General features: G+C 39.8%; 1 protein-coding gene across 2 annotated transcripts in view; it reads left to right on the top strand.

The window, feature by feature from the left end:
• Positions 1-26,433, top strand: part of MIDEAS (mitotic deacetylase associated SANT domain protein) — a 52,276-nt gene that overhangs the window by 5,923 nt on the left and 19,920 nt on the right. For both annotated transcript variants that reach the window (XM_064713890.1, XM_064713891.1), the window contains exon 2: positions 22,079-23,771. In XM_064713890.1, coding sequence (XP_064569960.1) covers positions 22,314-23,771 — 1,458 coding nt within the window. In that variant the 5' untranslated portion in view covers positions 22,079-22,313. The remainder of the gene's footprint in view (positions 1-22,078; positions 23,772-26,433) is intronic.

The raw sequence follows: 26,433 nt of genomic DNA, 5'->3' as shown, positions 1-26,433 counted from the left end.
GGAAATCTGACTGCCCCTATGATTTAGTTTGATTTCGTGACTTGGAAAATTCTGAGTTGAATTATTCTCTTTGAATCTTTTGTGATAAACTCTAGATGTTATTCTGCATGAGACACGCTATATACTGGGGACAGATATAGTATCCATAATATTTAATTAATAAAAGAGATTTTATTTGTATTTTTTCATGGAAAGCCATTGTATTTTCAAATCTTTATAAAATATAAGTATATATAAGTAAATAATGTGGACTTTCCAAACAATATTTGGTTAAATTAACATGTTTTAAGGGATGTTGAGATGCCTCTGGAAAAGAAAAGGAGTATATTAAAAACAAAAGCTAGACTTCTGTCATACTAGTGAAGCATTACTGTACCCTTAGGCATTCTGGTTATTAGGGGCTTAAGCTGCCCTTCTGGAATAACTAGAAAGCCTTTGCGTGTAAAGAGTGTAATTGTAAGTAAACAGTTCTGCAAAATGTTGTGTTTGATTATCAGAGTCACTTTTTTCTGATTTAATTTCAGCATTGAAGTGGTCTTTCGCTATCGTGATTTTCTAAATACATTTAAGAGTCAAAAGGATATTTAAGACATTTCTTTCCCTTTGAAATATGGGAACTGCTTTCCTGTTGAAGTATGGGACTCCTTGGTTTAGTCCTTTTTCTTTGGCAAAAATGAAATATTTCAGGTATGGTACTAGATGACTTATATTGCTATTGCAGCTTTCTTTCTGCAGAAAACGTACCTGTAAATGTTTCTGTAGAAAAATCTGATCTGTGATAAAAAGACCTTTTAGTACCTAAGAAGATACAAAAAGAATGTGAGGCTCCTTGTAAACAATGTATTTTAATTTTGAATTTGAGATGTAAACAATAAACATTTGAGTAACTGAGGAATTAAAAATCTGAGAAGTGTGATATAGCTGATACTATACTTGGGGTTTCCACTTGTTAACAGTGAATAAGGGGCTGCCCTGCAAGAAGCTTTATTGATGTCAATGATGATATTTTTCTGTTAAAAGATGAACAAAGCTATCTGGGCTTTTTTAAAATTTGTAATATAAATAAACCTAGTTACCTTACCTTTAGAGAGGAAATTAAAATGCAGAGAGCTTTGTTAGCAAAAGAAATGTAGATTTGGAGCCTTGATTTGTAAATTTTTTTTCTGCAACTGGAAGAGCTTTTTAATAATAATAGTAATGACTACTGATAAGAATTGTACACTGGAAAATTCAGTTTCCTTATTCAGGGAATCTCTCGTGGCATTTTAAAATGAACTAGCCTGCCTGTGCTCACAAATATGCCATGATGCAGGTCTTTGTTTGTCTGAGAGTGGCATAAACATGGATTTGCTGAATTCTTAAGCACAGGAGACAGATGAAGCTGGGGTGGACTGGTCATAAAGCAAATGCATTTCTAACACAGAGGCTACAGAGCAAGGCCAGAGACCCTGCATTGTCTTCCAGCTTGCACTGCTGCTTTTTAGCCACTTTATGGATTTCTTTGCTGGGCACCTCTGTCAGAGGTATCATTAGGCAAGTATGAGAGCAAGGGCAGTGGCCCAAATACTTGTCAACACCAGCAATTGCTTGACCACATATACATGGATATTTAGTTAAAGGGACAGTGTATTTGATACTTGAAGTTGATGTTAAAACATCCACGTTGGCAAGATGCTGCTGCTTCTGTGCTGACTAAAGTGATGTTGAAAAGGCTTTTACTTTTTTCTTAACAGAAGTGTTTCTTTTTCCCCAGTGGTGATAAATCAATAGTCTGTTCCAGTCCTGATCAGCAATATTCTATTGTTATAGTACCATAAATTTCCTGTTGATATTTGTGGAAGAATGACATTTAGATGAAAGAGCAAAACACCTTGTTTTTAAAAACCAACATTCTTATGCTCACACAAAATAACAAAAGTGCCAATATAGGAAGATATTTAGTTTTAGAAATGCTTAATGTTTCCTTTATGTGAGATATTGGTATTTAAACTGTATTCGGAATTTTGATCTCAAATTGTAAATGTCTGCTTCAGCCTGTATAGTACCATAATAGCACGCTCCAAGGACCATGTGACAAAAGCAAACAAGAAAACTCAGTGGTTCACATGTTACTCAGCTGAAAAGCAGAGATGGCACTAATGTTTGCAGCAACCCTTTGGTGTCAGATACAGAAAGATGATTTCTTATGAACCAAAAATAAAATCCAGTTTTGTATATTCTCTTGTTTGAGGTCTGCTGAAGAGGGATTTTGAGTATAATTCAAACCTGTGTAAGATGTTTTTCTTCTGCTCTTCTGTCAAGGTTTAGGAATGGTACTCCCCAGTCTAGTGCCCCCATACTCCAAACCACACATCGGTTCTGTCTTTTCTCCTCCTCTCCCCCTTTGATGGGCTGAAGAGGAAAATTTGAGGCACAAAAGGCAAAGATCATGGGTTGAGCTAAGAACAGTTTACTGGAAACAGCAGTGAGATAAGAAAAGGTGCAGTAGCAGCAATAAAATAGCTGATGGCTCTGCCATATTTCCTCACCTCAAGGAAATCCACAATTTGAGCAGTCACCCTTTTCCCTAGAAGAATGTCCCTTTTTTCCATCCCAGCAATGCCATGAGATGGTGTAGAGTAACCTCCATGACCTGGCTGTGCCCCTCATGTCTGCGACAAAAAATAACCCTGTGCTGGCTGGAACCAGGACATCTTCACGTCATGAGCATTAATGAAAAAGACTGCACCTGATCTCAGCTGCACAGAAAGTTCTACTTTCATTTTCTGAGGCAATATGGTTTTACTGAGGGTTTGTACCACTTTAGTTTGAATAATATGCTACAAAGGTGCAGGATACACCGAGACGTTTGGAAAGCTAAGCAATCTATAAGGGTCCCTTTTGTCAAAAGTAAATTTGAGGATCTCATTTGCCAGTGGAAATTGCAATGCTGTGATAGGGTCTGTACCATCAGTTCTTACAGAGATCTGCTTCAGGAGCATAGCCTGGAAATTGAAGCTAGGGGAACTTTCTAACATATTAATTGGGTTAAAATATTTCAGAAGTCACATCCATGGTCTTCCCAAGAAGGCAATGGCTTTCCATTGCCTTTTAAAAACTGAAGTAAAATCTTGCTCTTAATCTCTTTTAGTGGCCTGAAGTGCTTTTATTGTATTTTCAGTGGTGTCCCACCCTTAAAAGGAAATGATGATTTATTATTTCATTGAGTCTTTTATTCATACTTAGACTCAACAAGCTGCTTATATGGAAACTAAAATGGGCAGCAATAAGGAACAGGTGCCCTGAGCTTAGAACAAGTCATGCTCTTTGCCCTCATGCAGAAGAGCATTAGCTTTTCCAGTTGTGCAGTTTCCTGTATCTAATACACGAGTCTACACTTGCATCTGCAAGCTGTTAGCTGTTGGATAAGGAGGACTAAAGGCAGGCAGACCTGAAAGAGAAGACAACAAAATGCAATTCAGGAAGCATTTGTTTTCTGGTGCCGTGGGACATAACAAAATGTTTCCAGTCTGCTCCTTTTCTTGTAAGCTCACAGCTAACAGGTACTTTACATCGTTTGTGCCGCGTTATCATCCTCGTTTAAAGGTGAGGTAATCGTCTTCAACTATGGCTACAAAACCGTACTCTCACCCAACACTTCAGTGGCATACCGTGAGTATAAATGGAGATTCTGCCCCACACAGAGGAGCTGACTGATGGGCCCTCCTGATAGGGGAAGGTGTGGTATGTGAGTGTGAATTTGCATCCCTATGGCCGGGTGAATGTTTTGTCAGCAGCCTTTGTAGAGGAGGCCAGACCCTCTCACACCTCCTTGAGAAGCAGATGACATCGCTGTTCAGAAATGGGTTTTGGCACCCTCTGTTTGCCTCCAGCAGATAGAGGCACTTAAGCCTTGGGAGAAATAGCAATTGTTCATCGAATTGCAGATATATTATTGCCTATATGCATCTGCTATGAACCCTCTTGACTGGCTTTTTCCTGGACATTGTGATTAAAACTCTGAATTTTAGTTCTCTGCTGAATCCTGTCATGTTTGTTCTAGAAATTGAAGATGTGGAATGGAGTCTTCTGGATTGCACTCTAGAAAGACATGCATGGAAATGAGTGCTTCAGTTTCTGTGTGGAGCAGATTGACTAGTTTCTCTAGCCAGGTTACTTACTTGGCTTTCAATCATGTCAGTGAACAAAGTTATTATCTCCCTGGTTCTGAGCACTTAGGTGATTTCAGTCTGCCTCTTATGCAGAGCTGTTTCATACTTTGCTGTTTCTCAGTTGGGTAGCTTTGGTAGTTTCACTGAAAAGATCAAAGATGGAAGAAAAGAAAGTAGTGGATCAACATTGTCCCTTGAAGCATGGGTTCAGGACATTTTTTACATCTCTCAGCTGCTCTGTTGTGGGGTTTTTTTATTGTGAAGATGAATAGAACTACTCAATTTTGCTACGTGCTATAAAGCATTTTAAAAAGACAGTTCTTTCTGAGTGACTTGTTTTATAAGAATACAGTTTGGAGGTGGAAAAATATTCTTTGTTCAGTGACAGCTCTAACAGAGTAACTGTAAGTGACAGAATTTGCTTGGGAAAGTGCTCTAGGTTAAGTGTAGGATGCCCGGCTGTTTACAAGTAACCATCGAAGTGATACCGTTTGTGTGGAGGCAATGTGAAAATCTATTGACATCTTTAGTTACTCAACTGGTTTATTTTTGGGAGCTCATGAATTGGCAGGACATACTGACCCTGTCTGGAGGGGAAAAGCATAATGACTTTGAATGTAAGAGACTTTGTGAATATTTTGTCAAGTTAACTTACTAATATTTCTTTGCAGCAACTATCATGGAGGTTTTAACCCTTTGCTTTCCCAAACTCTGAACATTTTTGCTTATTGCTGATATATTTTAATGAAAATCTTCTAGTCTGTCAAGACAAAATGGCTTATTGCATCCTACATTTGCATCCTAGATTTGAAGAGTGTGAAGTTTTCTTGCATGAAGAAGGGTGAAAAATATTTATTTATAAGATTGCTTGTTTGTAACGCTTTGTAATATTAAACCTTCACTTGGAACAGCTATAGGTTGGATTCAGGATTGGTTGTGGATGCAGAAGGCCAAAGGGTAGGAAGGGCAGGGCAGTCTTGCACACAGGTAGTTTTGGATTGTAAGGAAGTAAGGACTTGAGAGAAGCTGTATTTATGTTAAAAACCACAGCTGCATTTTTTGTGAAACTGATACTACTTTTGCTCTGTGTGACTAGAGAGGACCAGCAGACAAAATCAAAAACTGACAGTAACAACTGCAAAGTGAACACTTTGCTCTTCCTATTATAAGGTTTCTGCTTGTGACTGATTTACACGTAAATATTACCCACTGTGCATAAGAAAATGAAAACAGGAAGGCTTTCCTGTAGTGTTCTCTTTGTAGCTACTACTTATGGTTCTGATTTGGAGAGCTGGTGCAAGGGTGCATGGAGTAAATAGGGAGTTTGTCATGGAAGAAGGTGGTTTTCTTTTGGCTTTCAGTATTCAGTGTTCTGACACCATGTGAAAATCTCAACTGCATTGTCAGATTAGTTGAAAACAATTTTGTTGCAGGAAATAAGTAACTTCAAAACATTTTGCTTGATGATACTTGCAGTCATCTTACTGAAAAATTAAAGTTGTGTTTGTAAGTCTTAATTATTCCATATCCTTATTCATTCGCACAATTAACTTGAAGTCTCACACCAGCATTGCAAGATTTCTTCCAAATGCTGAATTGTGAAAGAGATGAGTTACCAATCGCTTTGAAGGGAAAAAAACCACTGATTTGACTTTTCTGAGTTACACAAGCAAAATTTAAAAGAAACCCAACAGATGAAGAAATAAAATAAAGTATATATTAACACTTGGCAAGCTGACTGGACTCACTGAGACCATTTTGCTTGAAAGGTGTCTCCTTCACTCCTTCATCATCTCTTTTTTTAAGTAAGTAGAGATGGTGGTGAGTTTTTTGTGTTTGTTTGGGTGGGTTTTTTTGGTTTGGTGTTTTTTGGGTGGTTGGTTTTTGGGTTTTTTTTGTTTGTTTTGTTTATTTCTTTTTAAAAATTAAAAGGGAGATCTGGAAAACTCATGTGTCTGGAATGATGTCAGCTTATCTTTTCAGCAACAGCCCAGTCCCTTACTATTATTAAATACAATTGCTGGAAAAATTGGCCTTGAGGCAGGAATGTTAATTTATTTTTGATGGGGTTTTTTTTCTGAAGTGTGTGTTGGGCATTAGTTTTAAACAGTTGGGTTTTTTTCTCCCTCAGTTCTATCAGTGCTACTATTCACCTTACTTTAATAAATTTGTGACTTTGTTATAAAGTTATATAATGAATAATTTTGGGACTTTCCTTCCAATGCAAAAGTTGAAAATGAAGCTGTGTATATTCATAGCTTGTAGAGATGCCAAATATATAAACAACAGAAGAGGCTGTATATTTAGAAAAAAAAAAAAATTCCTCATTCACGACCTAAATGAAAGGAGTGTATTGCAGAGTGCCTTTCTGTGCAGGCCCCAGTGTCTCGGTGCTCGTGCTGCAGACACCTACAGCCTGGCCGGCCTCTCCAGGGGCTCGGTGCCCGGCCGGCGCCGGGCCCTCCCTTGCTGGAGGCGGGGCCGCGCTGTGCCGCAGCCGCGGGTCGGGGCCTGCCCGGCGGGCCGGGGCAGCTGCCGGGCGCCTCTCGGGGCAGCCTGGGCTTCGTGACTTGCAGGGACGGAAAGCTGTGCTGCGGGGGCACACAGACCCTTTGAGAGATAATGTTTCTAAAGGCTATCAGCTCAGGCTCTTGCTCAGCAGCTGAGGCATTTCATTGGGAAATGCAACATCAGAAAAGCATGCTTTTAGACTCCAAGTGGCTTTGGAACAGCTGTACTGGAGCAGCTAAATAAATACAACCCTGTATAAGAGGAAATAACTTTTCTAACAGATATATGCGCAAATGGATTGTAATCATACTGAGCCCAGTGTTTGCTTGAGCAAGAGAGGAAACCTTTTAATAGCGATCTATAAATGGAAATTTGTGCTTACACCAGCTTCTTCTAGCAGCGATTGAAGAATGCTACTCCTGCCTAGTGGGAATGAGATAAGCATCTCAGGGAATTGGAAAAACTAGATGAGCTGGGGAGACACCGGCCAGGAGCTAAAACAGCAATGTATATTAAAATTTCTAGGTGCCCAGATGCCTGCAGAAGTGTCCGGGCAAAAGCAGTTCTTTTACAGCAGTGTGAGTGGACCTGGGTAACTCAGAGCTGCGCTATTCAGTATGCTTGGAGAGAGCAGGGGAGCATAGCACTCCAGTCAGGGGGAAACCCAGTGTTTTGCTACCTCCAAAATGCAAAAAAATAAGATACTAAAACAAATTTAAAATTTGGAACATATTTAGTAATTACAGATGCAAGTGCTAATATATTTTATAATAATAAAGCAAAGCACTGAGCTGAAATCATATACAAACAGCACGTACCAGAGTTGCTGCTTCAGGAAGAAATTAAAATTGTAAAATAGTGGATCTAGTAAAAGTTCATCCCAGGTTTGTTTTTTGGTTTTTTTTATTCATGAATGAGGGAGTTCTTTAATAAATACTTTAATGAAGTCTATTTTTTAATTTTCAAATTTTAAGATATCTAATGAAGAGGGAGTTGTTACTGGTGGGATTTTGCTTTAAAACAACAGCTCCAAACTGAAAGCAAATTGGTAGATTTAAACACCAGCCTGTGTATCTTAAAATAAATTGACGGCATCTCCTGACAGACATGGTGCCAGTAATCCAGAGGAGGCCTCGGGGCCATGTGATGAAGTTGCATGCTTTAAAGAGTAAAACGTGGCTTTAAGTTAATGCATACATTTGTAATTGTATGCCTGTATTTTTTTCTTGAGGGGGGGAAAAAAAAGGGGAGGGGTTCTTAAACTTTAGTGTGGGATGGAAGAGGTGGTCAAGGATTGCTTTTAAACACTGAGGTTTTCCAGAATGCCTGGGAAGGACATGGTGCTGCTTTTGTGGTGCACGTTCGCTGAGGTCTGTGCCGCCGCAGATCTCTGGCAGGAGCTTGCTGTGCTGCGCAGGCCAGTTTTCCACAAGCCTCAGCAGAGTTGGTCACCGTGGATTATTCTTTCCACATGTCGATTTTGTGCATGAAGCTGCTTGAGGGAATTGAAGCCAAAATTCAGGAGTTGGAAGGTTAATTGTTTTCCTTGCCCTTTGTGTGTCTGTGTGTGCTATTTACTTGGAGGGAGAGGGAAGAGAGTGTTAACCAATTACAAGTATACATCTTCCGTTTCTTCCTGGAATGATGGTGGAAAGTATTCCTAGGCTAGTTTAGTTTAACAGCCAAGTCACTCTCAGTAGTAGATACTGTTGTAAGTACACAGATTATTAGCAAGAAACACATCAGGACTTGGATTTTGTTGCTGAAGAATTATTTCTCCACAAGAAACAGGAAAAAAATGTGTCCATATTCAGCTGAGGAAATTTTTACTGATGCAGCTAGGCAAGCATAGTATATTTATTGCTGTGGTCTTTATTTTAAACCATTTTTTCAAGGACTGCCAAAAATGTCATTTTACCTACTTAAGCATAAAAAAATATATAATCAGAACTGTGGAAGGCAATTTCCCTTTTTAACATTGGAGCTGCAGATACACTTATTTTAGAAATTGACTAGAGAAGTAGTGAAATGATACTGGGAGCTGAGGAACTGACAGGTGGGGTATTTCCAGCTGCTGCTTTTAAAAACTTGAACTTTTAAATCCAATGTCTACTGAATGCTAAGGGAGCTTAGTGTATGAAAATTTTCAAATTATTTTAAACAATTTGCAATATTTGAAACTATGAGCAGTGATACTGAGAAAACTGGCACACAACATTCTCTCCATATATAAGAAAAAGGTGCTAATTCCTCTTTACCGTGCAAATATCTGTGCATAAAATTAAATACATGTATATTTATTAACAAGAAAAATAAGAAAAATGTTTTAGAAAACCTTATATTTCTTCAAGGAAGGGAGCTAAGAACTGTAACAAAAATTATAAACAACTTCTTTTTACTGGATGCAGCTTTTTATATGTCCAAATCTACCTTATTGTTACCAGGTAGGGTATAAGTAAAAAAATTACATTTAAGAAATTACCAGTTATTAAAATCTACCTTTAAAAAAAAGGAAGGTGACACACTAAGAAGTTATTATTGTGGCTCAATTGGATGGGTGGTTCATATCTTTTGGAACAGTTTGAACTGCCATGCTGTCTTTGTGGAACTAAGTATGTTAACCTGGAAGGCATCATATTCTAGAAAATGGACAAAATCTACTGGAAATGTGGGAGCAAGAGGAAAGGCATCTGGAGGGACTGATACACTTGTGGTTTGAGGAGATTTTCTTCTTTCTGCTAGTTTTTTTATCATCTCACCCTTTTCTCACTTGTTAGCTTCTTGTGTGTTGCAACACAAATGAGACCGAATGGAAACCAACCATCGTGCCTGACCTCAGTTGGAAGCGTGAATTCTTCAGCCCTGGGCCTCTGAAAATGCTGCTGAGGAAATAATCCCTGTCTCTGCACTGGTGCTACTGTGAAGCTTTATGCCAACACCAGGGTCACAAGTCTTGCAGAAAGTGAGCTGAAGACAGCTGAAGGGTGTGGAAACCTTGCTTAAGCAGAGCCACTGGGTTCAGAAAGGTCTGCAGCAATACAAACTTAGCCTGCTACCTGCAGGATCTGTGTATGTGTAAAAGCCATTCTTTTATTTAAACGTTTTTCCTGATGGTCTAATGTGCAGATAGCAATGAGTGTGAATTTCCTTCTGCTTTTTTGTTCATTTTTGTGGCTCTGACAGTACTTTTGTGACTCTGATTTGTCAGGTTTTGTCTGCAAGGGAAATTTTTGTGCAATGTTCAAGATTTTCAGTAAGACAGAGAGAACAAAACCACAAGTAGAAGTGGTGCAACACTTTGGAAAAGCATTGATTTAACTGTTTAACCTACTGTAATAGGTGAATGTCATCAATTATGTGCAAATCAGTACTTGCCCTTTTTTTTTAAAGTGACAGCATTCCTCATGCATAGCTCTCAAGGCTTAGTTCTGTTGCTGGTTTTTGTTTGTTTGTTTTCCCCCCTGTAAATAGCTGTGGCAAGTGCATATCTTTTTATGTAGAGGGAAAAATGACACTGCCAATTTCATCCGTACTGTCTGCATTTAAAAAACTCTGGGTCCTATTTTATTTTTTTTCTGTGAAACCTGACTATATTTCACAACCAAATGTGTGATTGTTCTGACCATGCATTCTCCCTCTCAGCCCTTCAGTGACAGAAATCTGACATTTGCTGCTGCAGGTTAAAACAGTAGCCAAGGACCGTGGTGCTCCCTGACTTCTGGGGCCCTCAGAAGGGGCAGTGGGAGCAGTGGCAGAGCTCTTTCCACAGTCTGCTGAAAGGATCCTTGTTCCTGTAGTCCAGCTGCTGTGATGTGTGCTGTCCTCCTGCTAAAAATCAGTGCAGGTTGCTCTTGTCCAGGTGAAACAGAACATTCAGTCAGAGGGTTGAAGGAGTGGAAGATGTGGAAGCTGGTTCCATGCACGAGTGAGCTCTGAACACATGTGATACCTTTTGAATAAATACCTGTCTTATTCCTTTAACGCTATCTAGCCTTTTTCTAGGTAGCCTCTCAAAGCATCACATGCAGTTACAATGCGTCCATTCCCTGTGGGCCTGAAAGCTGTGTATTATTTGTGGCATCTCAGATGTTGCAGTTGTGGGGAAAGAACAAAAATTCTTTTTTCTTGGAGCGGTGGTTGGGAATGTGATTGTGAAGATGGGAGGAATATACATGTCATGGTAGTTGCTAAAAACACTCTTACAGGCTTTTAGAGCCCCTTTTTTTGATTCTCTGATTCCAGACTGTGCTTATGGTGCTCATAAGCATAAATGCTCATAAGCGTCTGATGTAAACATATGAAAGTTTGTATCCGCGTTAATCACCTAATAGGTATAAATAAATACCTTCCCTTTGTTCATATGATTTTGTAATTGCGTGCAGGGAAGGAATTGGATGAGATTCTTCAGCATTTTTATCTAATTCCTAGGCAAAGTTAGTAACAATGTCATGATTGCACCTGAATAGGTCTGCCTAGTATCCTGAATTTCTCTGTGTCCCCTAGACACCAGCACAGCCCAGGTTCGCGTATGTGCACATAAGTCTTACAAATGACAACTCTAGTAAAAGCTAGCATGGTATTTTTAGATCCACAATAAACCTGCATTGACTGCTGTATGCTTATCTTGAGTTTATTAATATGCATGGCATACGGTCTCGTGGGCGGGCTGAAATAGGAAGAAATATTTTGGAGAGGTTTCATGTGCACTTTAGCCAACCTTAGGATGGGATTTCAAACTGAGTAAGAGACTAAATATGATTGAAAGGATAGGCACTAACCTGAGATCGAGTTAGCTTATTTCATTTGTCCTAGACCTCTTCAGGCAAGTAATTTTAAAATCTCCCTCTCCCAGACTTACCTGTCTTCAATAAAAAGATTCCACAAAAATGAAGTTTGTTCATGGACAAGTTCCTTCAACTACTTTCTGTAGGAGAAATTTGTCTGTGGTATAATAGCTGGTAGAATGTTTTTCTGCCTTGGTGGAATCCCAAAAGGGGAAGACCTGTGTAACATTAGTTACACAGTTGTCTCACAGCCTGCTGATGAGAGATTGGATGTTCATTCATCTCTTGTTTGGAGATGTGTTGAAAATAGTAATGTCATCAGATGCTGTGGGGCATAAACTGGTCCACTTGAATTAACCTATTTGAAATGAGAGAGTGCTATATACCTGGTGTGAAAAAATACTTTAGAATCCATGATCACAAAATCAGAATGGTTTGCTTTGGAAGGGACCTTAAAGATCATCTCGTTCCACCCCCCTGGCAAAGGCTGGAACACTTTGCTCTAGTCCACGTTGCTCAGAGCCCCATCCAAACTGGCATAAAACTGGATGACTAGATGCATTATGGATTGTAAAGGAGCATCAGTCTCAGAGTTTCTTTGGTGTGAGACAATCAGGTTAATGGAATCCATATACCTGAAGACATGATTAGTTCATTAGCCCTTCATTCTGAAGTGAAAACTATATAATATAAGGGAATTATTTTCCTTCATGCTTAGTTATTTCTTTTGTAGATGGTCAAGTGTTTGGTGCAGATGATCTTAACAGCTTTTCTAGTAAGTCTGATCTTCATATTATTTATATCCTGAGGTTTTTTTTTTTTTCACAATTTGCAAGGACTTATTGTTCCTGTTAATAGCAATTTCATAGCCTGTATCTTTAGCAAATACAGCTGTTCAAAGTGTAATGTGGGATTATTGAATCAAAATGTTATGACTTCAATTAAAATATATTTATATTCGAGGACAGGCAGAGTACACTGTGCAAGTGCAGGATACTTCTGATCTCCTTAAAACTCATAGAATTCCATCTCCAGGTGGATTAATGCATAAATTTTAGTTTTTCTCATAGTATTGAATTTAATCATAGTGACCTCAGCTTTGTTTTACTAACAGCTGAGTCTTTTGCTCAGTTTAAAATAGCTTTGTAAGGATTCTTAATAGAGAACATTTTTCCTCATGCTGTTATCAAATAACTTATTTTCTTTCTAGTTATAAAGTACGGAATGAGTGGCTTGTTTGGTTTCAGGTAGCTTTGTTGAGCTGAATCTTTAGGAAATTCCTGACTTTGCTCTGAGTCCATATGAGGCTGATGTCACTTATGCCCCATAGTGGAAGTGCTTTTATAATGCTAGTAAGGATACAAATAAGCCACTACAGAAATGGAAGCGCTTTGTATTTGATCCACTACTGGTGCCAGCCATCTGCTCTTTCCTTCCTCCACTGAAATCCCTGTGGCTAAAAGGAGGAGATTGAGCAGGTGTCTGTCAGGTAACTGGCAGGGAGCTCTGAATCCAGAAACCTGGAGAGTGCTTTGATTTTTTAATTAAAGGTTAAGAAATCAGACTGCTCTAAGCCCGTGGAGTTTAAAAACCGTACTGTTTTCCACTGTGTGATGATCCTGCTTGCCCACATCTTTCAGTGTTCCTACTCCCAGTACTGGTGTGCATTTGCTTAGCTGCATTGCTGTAATGCCTGACAGCCCCCGTCATGGCCAAGAGCTTACTGTACCTTGTAACAGACCAGCACAATAAAGAAACCCTTTTATAGTCAACAGGAATTCCTAAAAGATGTAATTTTAGAAATTTGAACTGAAGTCCTGTCCGTGCTGTAAAAGACTGTGCTCAGTCAATACTGTCATATGTTTGCTGCAAGTGCGTGGATGTAGGCAAGCCAAGATCAGCACTGCTTCAGCTTAGATAACTGCTGATAAACAAAGATATTTCTGGGTCCAGTGAGATAGAGGCAGACATGTGACAAAAGAGAACTATGTTATTGTGCCACTTTTTTCCTTCACTTTTTGTCTTATTCCCTCTTCTTTGGTTATCACTACCCTGATTGCATCATGTCTGAAATTAGACTTCTAAGCCCTTTGTGGAAGACTCTCAGGCAGTTAGTGGCTGTTGTTAAAGATAATACAACTTTTATGACCTCAAAATACTCCATTAAAATCAACGTTTTTGGTTTCAAGTATTATTCTTATTTTATGAAACAATTTGAAGTGGCTTGCTTAAGGTGTATGTCTGTATCAGAGTTGGATGCTGATCCCAGATCCCAGGGTTCTGCCTGTATGTGTAGTCTCAGCTACTGTCCAGCCAGACTTGGGTGAGTGATGATGCCTGCTTGATGATTTTAAGAATGTCTCTGCCAGGTGGTCAGGCTGAGGAATTGAGTACCTTTATATTTCTTATGAAAAAATCTCTGGGAATGGAAAGTATCGCTGTCTCTATGAACTTTCACCATTCTCTTCCTTTAGTTGTAGCCCATTACCCCTTGTAGAGTCTAAAAGGAATCTGTAAAACACTCAGACTTTGTTGTTCCGTACACTGGATGTGTGTGCCAGCCTGTTTTTTTTTTTGCTGGAGTGCTGAAGAGGTTGAGATGGGAACAACTGAACCTGTAGCAATCTTTCCTGTTGCAGCTCAGTGCATTCAGTTGTGTTTTCTTCTCAGGGCTGAAGTGCAGAGAGATGTGTTCTGTCTCTGGGGTATGCATGCAGTTCTGCAGCTGGTGTGTTTGTGGCAGGAGAGACATTTGGAGTGAAGGATGTGTTGTGGTCCTGTCAGGTATGGGAATGCGAGGGCAGAGAAAAGCTTTTGGCTTGCTCTTTGCCATTCTGACTTTCGGGCCTGCTGTGATTCCTCATGTTAGTCTCTGTTGCTAGCAACTGCCTGCCCAGACAGCTCCAAACAAAAAAGTTTAAAATAACTGTCTAAGGGCTTACACTGTTAACCCATATCCAGTGGCAAGGAATGATGTTCCTGTAACTTCACAAAGCCTGAAAGCAGCATTTCTTACTCTGTAATAACTGTGCTCATTCTGCTCTCTAAGACTGCCCAAACCTCTTCAGATCAGGGTTTATCATCATGACGGATTATAATAACAATTATTCCTAACTTCAGTACAGTTTATAAACATTAACCAATATAACAAATGTACCATGTATGTATTTTATTAAAGGATAATCCTGGTCTGTGTTTCAAAGCCATTTGTAAAGATGGACTTTCCTGTGTTTGTGTTTACAAGAGTCTGGATTGTGGAGCTGCCTCTCTCGTGGTACATGACAAAAGATTAGTCTGCTGCAAATCATGAACAATTTGTTTTCATGTGATGAGGTTTACATGAAATTTCGGTTATTTTGGAAACAGCACTCAAAGTTTTGGTGGAAAGTAAGTGAAGATCTTACATATCCTTTCAATAACTAGTAGAAGCAACATTGTCAGTTCCTTTAAAAAAAAAAACTGGTTGTGGTTTTTCTTCCCCTTTTGTTGTTTGTTTAATTATCTGTTAAGTTTTTTAGTCTGTCTTTTTAGTAGTTTTCCTACCTTATCCATACTGATTTTCTTCTGGTGGAGCTGTTTGTGTTAGCCAGGTTTTGTCTGGCTTGTCATAAGGATAAGACTAATCAGCACTTGATGGGCATTTTCTTTGTAGCAACTTTTTGTCTCTTCCTCATCCTTTAGAACAAAATTATGTGGAAAATCCTGGGTATGTTTTGGAAAGGAAACCTCCAATAAACTTGTAACCAGGTTTACAGTTTGAACTGAGGAAGACAACCCCCAAAATTAGGATATTTTTAAGTGTTCAGCAACAGTGTATGACTTTCCCCTCATAGAACTGTTACCTGAAAACTTCCCTTTGAGGTATATCTGAGGTGCTTCAGACCCTCTAATTCAAAACACCAAAATCCTTCTCTGTAACATCCTCCATACTAGGATGGCTCTGTGTGTTTAGATTAAGTGTGGAAAAATGGTGGTGATGTGGATAAATAAAATCACATCCATGGATGTCAAAAGTAGGTCCAGATAGAATCAGAGTGCATGCTTTGGTGAATTTGAAGACCATTGGAACAGAAATGTATCTAATTAAATAATGTATAAAGGATTGCATTTTCATGTTTCACATTTATTACCTCCTTTACCATAAACCAAAATATTTTCTTGAAGAAGGGTTTGTGTTTCTCCTTGGATTGGTTCCTTTGTGAAGTGTAGTTCATGTATTTCCATTTGGATATGTGTATTTTTCCCAGACAATATGGTTGTTCTATATTTTGTGTAATTTTGCTCACTGTGGATAATTAACCTCTGGTGGTGCTGAATGTCAGGAATGGTTTAGATTGGAGCAGTAGTTTGGGGTATGTGGTTGTCCAGTACAAGTGACCTGATTTTGCTGGCACGTGGTCCTTCCCAGCATGACCTCTTTCTCACATGTTTCACCTCACAGAGCTGATGGGTTTCATTTTTGAGTCTCTGGTTAGTACAGTGGTTTAATAAAGCTTTATTAACTCCCATCCTCCAAAAATGGGAAAGTGAAAGTGGCAGCACAGTAATTTTAAGCGTGTCCTCGGGGCAGAGGTGCCCCTGTAGTCAGTCATAGCATCAGTTGCTCTGCAATAGAAATGGGCCAATCACATGAAAATTTGGGCAGGTCATATGCATGCTACTTATTTTGGTATGTGTTTGCTAGCCTCAGGCTGGCACCTTCAGGAATCAGTGGAAGTTGCCAAACTTCCTGGATGCTGTGTTTTTCCTTTTGTTGTCTGCATGTGAAGCAGCTTTCCTTTCATCTCTTTGTCTTTATTACAGGCCTGCTGTAGGATTCCTTTTTTTGCTATGCAGTGTTACACAACAAGTAAGCCTTCCCCATTTCATAGGCTTTGTTGATTCTAGGACTTCGACCTGATACATTCTCTGGATTAGTTTTGTACTTGGAGGTGTTAGGGGAGATGCTTGATACCTAATTACATTCTTTATAGTGGGCTTCTTTTAAACTGCAGGACTGCTCCGTTGGTTCCACACTCCTGGCAAACACAACTTTTGCTATGGAGACAGACATTCAGGATGTCTGGGTGATAAAGTGACAGAAACATAAAACCATCATCTTTGTATTTATTTATTTTGCTTTCTTGCACCATATTGTGTTTTTTAGTTGCTTTGAGTTTTCCCCTGCTTTTTTCAGAACATAGATTGCTGTGCTTGACTGTATAGAATTTACAAACATGGTTTATTTTCTGTGCTGTGCTGTTATCCTTCCTGTTCAAGGTGTCTGAAGGTGGTGAGTGGGAGGTTGAAAACAATCTGCAGGAATTTTGATGTAGGTAACTGTCTGGAAGAAAATGTGACAAAGTGAGTGTGCGAGAGAGGCTTTGGAAGGAGGGATTGAATCTGTTTCCATATACAGCAGAGTAAGCATAGGTTATATGTAATAAGCTTTGCAAGTCTTTTACAAACACAAAAACTGAACCATGCTTTCAACCTTTTCTCTGTTCTCACTCAAGACTTTTGCAAATGGTGCTGGTGGTTTCATAGAGGCAGATTTCTGCTGGCTGGAACAAGTTTGTGATGACCTGTAACTCTCCAGTCATTTTCAAAAATGCAAACCACAAAAGCCAGAAACAAAATCTACCCCATTAGCCTCCTCTGACCTTCTATTGCACTGGAGGAATTTAAACGTTTTTGTACTTGTGTGAATAGCATACCCACTTTCCATCTTTCACAGGTAGATTTAGTTAAACCCAGATTTTCTTTCAGGTTTGAAGGGGAACTGGTAGCTATTATATTATATTGCTTAATTTTTGACCTTGTTTGTTGTGTGATCTTAAAAGTGAGTTGTTTCCTCTGTTATTATTAAAATATGTATTATAATTCTTTATGTGTTTCATAAATGTGGGATTTTACCATAATGAGCAAATTGGAGAAGGAAGGTTTGATTGCTTTGTCTCAGAAGGACATGGGGTAACTTGCTGCATTTGTCTTAAATGTAAGATTGTTCTTGGAATCTGTCCATCATCCTGGTTGAAAGTGATTGAGCTGCTTACCGGGGAGAACCATAATTTCACTTGCTGGCAGCAGGAGGACTTAGTGAGAAATGATTGTCATTGCCCTAATCTGTCAGATTTCCTGTAAGGAACAGTGACAGCATTGTTGCAGTTAAGGCTGAGAATGTACATTAGCTAGAACAGAGGAACACTTTATTTCACATGAATAAAACCCTAAACGAGAGGAATTTTAAAGCTAAGATGGTGGACTAAAAGATGGTCTACAACTGCAACTACAGCTTGTTAGTATTCTCAGCATCCTTAATTTTGCTGAAGTGTTAGAGAAATCTGAGTTTCCTGAATCATTTCTGCAGCATTCTGTCAGAGAGAAATGCTTGCAAATGATCTCAAAGGAGAATGAGAAATGTGCACAATTTGAACTTGCTTATCATGCCAAATATAGCTGATGTAGCAAATGGACTGAACAAAGCACAGGACAGCACAGCCCTCAAAAAGTGAGCTGAAGAGTAAAGTTCAAGATTACTACAGTGTGTGAGGTCATGAACTTGATATGTGAAACTGTACAAATACACATATGCTTAGTTAAGAGAATATTTATAGAAATGGAATAATGGTGGATAGTTACCAGTTATACAGGCAACAGTTGCCAGTTATACAGGCAGCAAGTTTTGAAGAGAGATAGAGATATTTTACATTAAATGGTTACCAGTGAACATTTTTTATTTGTTCCCTAAATCAAATAATATTTTAACTTTAGTTAAGGTTTTATATCAGACTCTCTCTAGGCTAATAATAAACTGTGACAAGACAGCTGCACTGGATAGGGATGTCTCAATAATTCTGCTTTAAATTGGGTAAAATCTGCTGATGGGTGGTCTGGCTGGTAACTGCCTAGTGAGTGGCTCTGAGTGTCTGTGCCTGCACTCTTCTGATAACTCCTTTGAAAGGACTTCATCATTTCAGAACAGAATCCTGCATGCAGGAAGAGACTCCATAGTCCTGTTGCATACTTCAGGAAGTCCTTCAGCATTCTTTGCATAAATTGAGCTCATATGGTGTTTTATATGTGTTTATGATTTTATTTAATGCATTAGTGCAGATATGCTAGAGAAGTTTTTAGCTAAAAATGCTAACTCTAACTTTTCTCAGTAAGGTGCCATGAATTACTTTCCTTAGGTCTTTTTCCTTCCAGAAAATATGTTCCCATTGGATATGTATATCTAATTTGTCATTCTTTTTAGGTGTGGAAGAGAAAGTCTTACAATATCAAAAATCCCTTAGAAATATTAAAATATTTACAGTATTAAAGGAGGTGATGTACAATTTATATTCATCTGGAGAAAGTTCAGGAGAAGTTCTTGAATTTCAGAAGCTCCTGGAAGTGAATATAACTGATGATGTTGCATGCCAAATCTTAGAGTTATTAAAACAAAATATTTCTCTGTGCAGTGTAAAAGCAATGCTAAGTATCATAACACTTCTGTATATTTGGAGGCAAGACACAGTATCTTCTGGGAATTAGAGTGTTGGAACTGGCTTTGTGCTTTATTCAAAGGTGAGGAATGGTCCAGGGTGTACTGCTCCAAAGCACTTAAGCCTGGAAGCGTATTGCCATTTTCCTGTGCTACTGCAGGCTGACTCTTGTGCTGAAATTCAAGTAAAACAAAACAAAGCAGAAAAACTCCAAAGCTGGTAATTGGCTGGGAGGATGATTGTGTGAGCTCATTCCCCCAACCTCAGGGAGGGAAGCCTGTTTAGTCAGCCAGCAGTGCTCATGCAGTGAAGCTGCCAAGCATGAGCTTTCCTGAAGCATAGTCATGCTGCAACTTGAACGTTTATCACTGCAGCTTAAACTATGAGCTGTTATTATTAGGATGACATAGAAGATACTTTTCTGTAGATTTTCTATATAGAAAAAACTTCTAAAATGCAAATGTTGTGATACTTTCTTTTACCATCAAATACCAGATGCACCAAATCCTCATTTATCTTGGTGATCTCTTATGTTGTTATTTTTGCATGTAACTGGGAGAACTGGGATGTTCAGTAAACATGTTTTGTTCAAATTGCCTTAAATCTCTTTTCCTGGATGTTGTGCTGAATAACAACTTCAATTGTACATATTCCTTTTCCTCATTTAGGTTATCTCTGAACTTACTCCTTATTATACTTTGCGTCCTAATAGTTTTGTTAGATCTCTTTCCCAGATTGCTGCAGTTCTAAACTGGTCCGAGTTAGACCTTGTGATGCTGGTGTCTTCTTACCTAGTAATAGAAAAAGCAGAACCAAAGTCCACACAAGTGTAAGCTTGGGAAGTTGTGCTAATTCAATGCATTTTACTAATGTGAGAGTCCTGTTTTTAAAGGTCTTCTGGGCACTTTTCTGTGTGGTAGCTGCAAATCCCAGCCACAACTGTTAAGAACAGCATCAGCTGGACTCTTTCTTTCTTTCTTTCTTTGGCTGATAAAAAGGACCCTTCAAGTTGAAAGTTGAATGCCATCTTTTTGACAATTATTGTTGTATTTTTCTTCACAGTGTAAAAAGTCTACAGCAGAATTTCAGAAAGCTGTCAGGTTAAAACTTGATCTACTGGTAATGTCTTCTAATATACAGAAGACCTTGCATTCTTTTTATCAGAATGATGTGACAGCATTGCAAAAGCATCAGTGGAAGGAAAATGTTGCCTAGTTTGGAGATAAAAATAGTTTGTGGTGATTTCACAAAGTAAGACTGTCAGAAATCACTCTTAGTAGTATTACCTCAGGTGTTGAAGTTTAGCTGTTATCTCTGATACATTTGCAGTACTGCAGAAAGCAAGGAGAGAGTATAGCATTAAGGTTTCTGAGAGTCATATAGCAGCTTATCCACCTCTACATTTTTGCTACCAGGGATTCAGTTTCCTGCTGTAAGATGGTTTTTCCTCTCCTAGTGAAATTTGGAAGTAGGAAAAACTTAGTTTATGAAATCTTCATTCGTGTACTAGTTGCAGTTTAGAGAGAATTTTCCATCTCACGTGTCCATAATTTCTCCTAGAGTTATTTTCATCCTGTTGTGATAGTCTTGGGAAATGAGCTGAGATGTTGTGCTTAGAGGAGGGAGGAATGCCCTGGCTCTGTGGTGCGGGGTGGCAGAGGTCCATGGTTTGTAGCCAAAGGCGAAGGGGAGGCGGTGTGGGGGAGCAGCTATGGAACAGCCCGAGGAAGTGAGTCACTGCGCTCTGAAACACTCCCATGGTTCCAGGGGCACTGAAGCCAAGCTTGGCCTCTGAGGTGGAAGTTGCGTAAGTTAATTAAAACTCCTTGTCCTTTCCTCCTCGTCATGTTCCCAACCCCACCTCAGTGTTAAAACCTGCGCTGTACCCAGATCTGTCTGAGGAAGCTCAGGTTACAGGACTGCAGTGTGCTATGTCCTATTGGTTTATTATTTTTCATTTTAGAAAGCAGAATAAATGGATTGCAGGTTTCATTGGAGGGGACGTGTGTGTTAGTCTTACCTGCTCCACTTAAGAGAAACTTGATTATGTAACAGAGGGGTGTAATAAGAATAGTTTTTTACAATTTGCTGTAATTTTCCTGGAATGTATTGGCTGTAGGATTTAAAGTAGAACAGAATGCACGCTGAAAAGGATAGGAATAGAGACTTACACTAGAATGTTAGTAGTAATAATCTGATAATATAATTGAATTTAAAACTAAACATCTAAAAAGGTTTTAGGTGTCCAAATAGGAATGCTAGTGTATGTGTTCACACATTAGACCTTAATCCTGCAAGCTGGGCTCTTAGAGTTTGTGGATAGCTTTTCTTCATGGAAGAAGAGGGTAGGAGGGTAGAGTTGTTGTAGAATGCCTGTTCTGGAAGGGCTTTCTTCTATTACATTTGTAGCTTTTCACTAACAGATATTTGCTGATGTCTGCAAGCAGCTGTTACAAGAGCAGCTGCCTGAACTACCTTTCAGTGAGTCTGACCTGAGCCTGAGCAGTTTCTTTCAGCTGAAGAAAACTTCTGAGAGAGCCTCAGGTTGAGCAAGCTGTGGCCCTAGGATGGGATCCTAGGGCTTGGATGCTGGGTGGGCAGATGTTGACTGGAAGGCATCTGTAATCACTGGCGGTATGTGTGTGTGACTGATGGGCTGTTGCCTGACCCTTTTCCTTCAGAATACTGAATTGAGCATCTTGTTGCATGTTTGGCTGCAGTCTTCATGTACATACATGGCTTTTAAAGGTCTTTGGGAACTGTGGCCTTTTGGCAAGCCATGAGGGCTTTTTGTTTTGTGGTTTTGAGTTAAGATTAAAACCAGATTATTCTGGCTACAGAAAGATGTGGAAGTAACTGGCCAGATCAGAGGTAGTAAAGAGTAAAAGTAAAACTTTCAGGGTGAACTTAAGGGATTAGTCAGAATTCTCTGTGCAATAGGGAGTTGCATCATGCAAGTACAGTGTGATACCTATTTTGTAAAGCGAAGTTGTTTTGTTTTGCATTCTTCTAGCAGGTCAGATCTGTTGTTTCTTCCATCTATTATCCTGGTCTTCATTTCCATGGGAAATGGGACAGACATACACATTGTTGCTTATCACATGAGCATTCATAGGCCAGTTATGTCTGTTGATGATTCATTGCAATTGCTTCTCTATTTCAGGACCTGTAACTAAGTGGACCCTACTGACCTCTGAACCGCAAACTATAAGAGTGAAAAGAAGTGGGAGAAGCACACAAAGAAAAGGGAAGTGAATGCACTTTCATCTGGACTTCTTTCCTGCCCTTTATTACTGAAGCTGAATGGAAAAGGAAGACTGCTGTGCCTTTCCTCCCCCAACCTCAGGGATGGGTGGATTATAAATACTGTGTGTGTGGCTGGGAGAACAGACTGAACCATGAATCTTCAGGCTCAGCAAAAGTCTTCAAGCAAACGGGCTGGGAAACGAGTTGCCTATTTTAACGAGCAGGACATAGCAGTGCCATCAAAGGAGCCACAGCAGCAGCTTAAGGAAGGACAGTACTATGGTCACGGAGGGAATATACCAGTCTCTCAAACTATGGAGATTTCTCATCCAGGAGGATTAACAAGTGCACCCAACAACGTTGCTTTGATGAACTCTGTTTACAATCAAGATAGGGGAGAATCAGTGATGATGCCCCAGTCAGTAACAGCTGTCAAATGGCAGAATTCACTAATGGGAAACCGGTTACCAGAGAGGGGTGACAGCCACTGGCAGTCTCCACCTTCAGTGTGGAACCACAGTATGGTTTTTGGGGGCAACCCAAAAGGACCCCACTCCAACTCTGGTGCCCCAGGCTTCTATGGCCACCCAGAAGCCCTTAAAAGAAATCAAGAGAAAGGAGTGTTTGTGTCACAGCTGGATTTGTATGGAGATGCTGTCCAGCAGATGATGTCCCAAAAGGCTCAGCTGGAACAGCAAGCCCTGGTTAGACAGCAAGCTCAAATGAATTCTTTTCATCAAATGCAGAAACAGCAGCAGCAGAATCAAACTCTGCCATTGCAGCCTTTCCAACTTGCATTTGGTCACCAAGGCCAAAAGCAAGGTCTTCCTGAGCTGTTACATGTCTTTCAAGAAGCCCCAACTTCTTCCAGTCCAGCATTTACTGCACAACAAAAACAGCAAGCTCTTCCCCAGCTGCAGCTCTTTGAAAATTTCTATCCTCAGCAGCAGCAGCAGCAACAGGCTGCCACACAAGCCTTCGGTCTGCAGCAAACAACTTCTATAGCACAGCCTCATGTGGCAGCTGCAGCACCTCAGCATCACATGATGCCACACCAATTTCAGCAAGCAGAGAGGAACCAGGAGCTGTTCAAGGCATTAACAGAGCAGAACCAGCAGACTGTCCTACCTCAGACGCAGATTCCCTTTCCAAGAAGGTCACGGAGACTCTCCAAAGAAGGTGGCCTGCTGACATCTGCAGGAGAAGTGTTGACTTCTAAGCAGGCAGAAGAACAACCTGGCAATTTATTTCTGCACCACTGGCAAACACATCAGCAAGAGATCCCGATACAGCAAACACCTGAGTCACTGGGCCACAGTAAAAGTAGCTATTTGCACCCCAAAAGATTGGATCTGGGGCAGAAGGATGTCCTGGTGAATAGTGAGCAGTGCCAGATGGAAGCAGACAGGCAAGCTGCAGCCCAGAATGGTAGAGATGAGGAGAAGCAGGCAGCAGCACCTGAGGAAAACAGTCAGAGAACTAATGATTTTCAGAGTGTCAGAGGTGGTGTAATCCAGAGTACCCGAAGGAGGCGACGTGTTTCTCAAGAAGCCAATTTGCTGACTTTGGCCCAAAAAGCTGTTGAGCTGGCTTCTCTTCAGAATGTAAAGGTAAGGTATAGACCCTAAGCATATAGCATGTTTTACACTACAAAATAGGGCTGAAAGGAAGTCATGTTCCCATGCAGTGTAGGATGGTATCTTGAAGTGTGCAACGAGGGCAGCTCTGGTGTGGAGGCATGTAAGTTCAGCTACTGAAATTCATAGATGTGGGAGAACAGAGATGTGGTATAGTGAAACCTCGAAGTGACAGTTTTATTTCACTAACACCAAACATTATTTTAGCCCATGACATGAAAATATGGAATTTTTCAGCTTAGGTCTCAAGGTGATGAGGAATTTTGAGAGGCAGATATAAGCAGCTTACTTGTTATCTTTTTACCAATTTAACATTCTATTTCTTTTCTATTAAAAGACTTAGGCTTACCTGCCAGTTTTTCAGTTTCAGCAGTTGAAGTGTTTCTAAAATGTGCTATCTAAAAATTACATAATGCAATTTACATGTTCAATATTTCTCAAATATTAAAAGTCTAAGAAAGCTTCACTTACGTGAAGGACCATTACCAGGCATGACAAAGGCCTGTCTCATGCAGCATGCTGTTTCTAAGAATGACCTGAGGGCCCATAGACCTCCTGTAGGACTTAATGAGGAAGAAATTTAGTGCTGACTGATTTGGTAGTTCACTACTCCTAACCTATTGATATCACATCAGTCTAAACTAAACAGCATATATTCCATATGGCAAGATGACAGAGTTCAAAATTAACTAGCCTATTGGGAGACAAGTGATGGGATTTTTGGAGTTGAGTGGGGGTTTTTGGAGGGATTGTTTTTGAATGTTTTTCTTACAGTCGTGGTTTGCTGCCTAATATTTTATTGAGCGCTTCTTAGGAGGCACACTTTTCCTTGGAAGTTCTCTTGCCAAAGGCTGATGAAATACACATTACATGAGCTGGTTTTACCTAGACTTTTTATGTCTGAGTTGCTATCCAGTCTCAAAGGGAAAGGCATTTTATTGCCCGTTTTGTTCTCATCATCCTTTTTATCCTAGTCTGTCTGTCACTGTTTTTTCCCCATCTCTTCCTTAGAGGAATGTGCTGTTTGAGGGAAAGAACTAAACTAATAAACAATGAGCTGAATATCCATAGCCTACTCCATCTCTTGGACAGCAGAAATCGAACAGTGACTTGACTTGGTTGATGTTGTCTTCAACCCTTTTTGCTCTAACTCCAGTTGAACCAGCAGATTTGATAAAGAACTGGTAGTATGAAGTAGCATGGTGTATTTGCTCTTACTTTGCCAGCCATTGTGTGATTATATGGCAGAAGGCCTGCAATTTACATTACACTTGGATCACTAACAGAGTGTCAAGAAGAAGCAAATAGAGCATTTAGGAAAAGGCCCTGAGAGATGAAGCAAGAAATTGGCTGTTTGAAGGCATGTCTGCTTGCAGTCTGATTCATAATGTAAAGACCAGAGAAGTGTTTTGACAGATGCTCTTTTGCTCTTTGCAGATATGCAAGCATAATGGCACTAGCAGAAGAACTCCTTATGTTTAGATCTCTTCAGGTTTTTAGGATGAGGTTTTGAAAGATGATAAAATTCTTACCAGAGGTCTGATGGATTTTACGTCTTTAAGGTGTTGGATATTGTGTGAGGGAGAAAAAGAAAATATGTTTGCTGAATGAGAGTGGGCTGCTTCTCTTATGAGTGTCTTTCTGTTAAAAACAACCTAGAAGCCTTCTCTGCATAGGTTATCTGAAGAGTGTGTGGAAATGCCATAGAGTTAAATTATTGATTGAAGAAGATATCATTCATAATTTGAACCAGTTTTTTGAACATCCCAGTCTAGGTATGTGTACCTTATGCAAAAATAATATTGTGGACATCAATATCTGTCTGCATGCCGTGTCACGACTGACGTTTTGGAACAGGCCTGTGGCTGCCTTTTTTTCAGGTGATGCAAGCTTGTTGCTGCCTACAGGCTGCAGTACATTCTCAACTCCTGAATTGTTTCAGTATGACTTGTTGTCTTCTATAAGAACAGAAAACTTTTCTCAAACCTTAATGCTTTTCTTAAAGGGTGTCTGAATTTAAATATTCCTTTATGGAAGGAAGACATTTTTGCTTACCTAGCTGCTTTCCCCTTGCACAGGACAGGGCACCAGCAGCTACAAACAAAAGGAAGAAAAAAGTTTTGTTTGCAGAATTGTAGTTCTGGTCTTGCCTCTTTCATGGACAGGCTTTGGTTTGACTGCAGACAGAAGCTGCCTCTCCTTGATGCAGATGATGCAGAATGATAGCAGAAAGCACTGTGTGGGCAGGTGTTTTTAAAAGGCTGATGTGGATTCTATTCAGATCACAGATGTGGCCTTGGAACAGTTCTTGCAGCTATTGTAGTTGGGTTTTTCTGTGAATTCTAAGATTTTTAGAAACCGCTTGAGGGATAGACAGGATCGATGCCAGGATGTCTGATGGGTTTCTGTGGATTTCCTGGAGAACTCTAGATTACTAGTTCATACCTCAGTATTTATGCAAGAGTCTAAATGAAAGTGCCACGTGTTGCACTTGCTGAAGTGATCCAGCAGCCCTCCTGCCCCAAATTCTGCAACAGGGATTCTGAGGTAGCCAAAAATCCCTTAGTAGGTCCCATCCTTTCTGCTTACCTCTGAGAATAATCAAACAGCTGAGAAACTGTTTAGGGATCTGAAG

Source organism: Zonotrichia leucophrys, chromosome 5 (genome assembly GCF_028769735.1).
Source record: "Zonotrichia leucophrys gambelii isolate GWCS_2022_RI chromosome 5, RI_Zleu_2.0, whole genome shotgun sequence".
NCBI classification, from domain to species: Eukaryota; Metazoa; Chordata; class Aves; order Passeriformes; family Passerellidae; genus Zonotrichia; species Zonotrichia leucophrys.
This window is presented reverse-complemented; position numbering and strand designations above follow the sequence as displayed.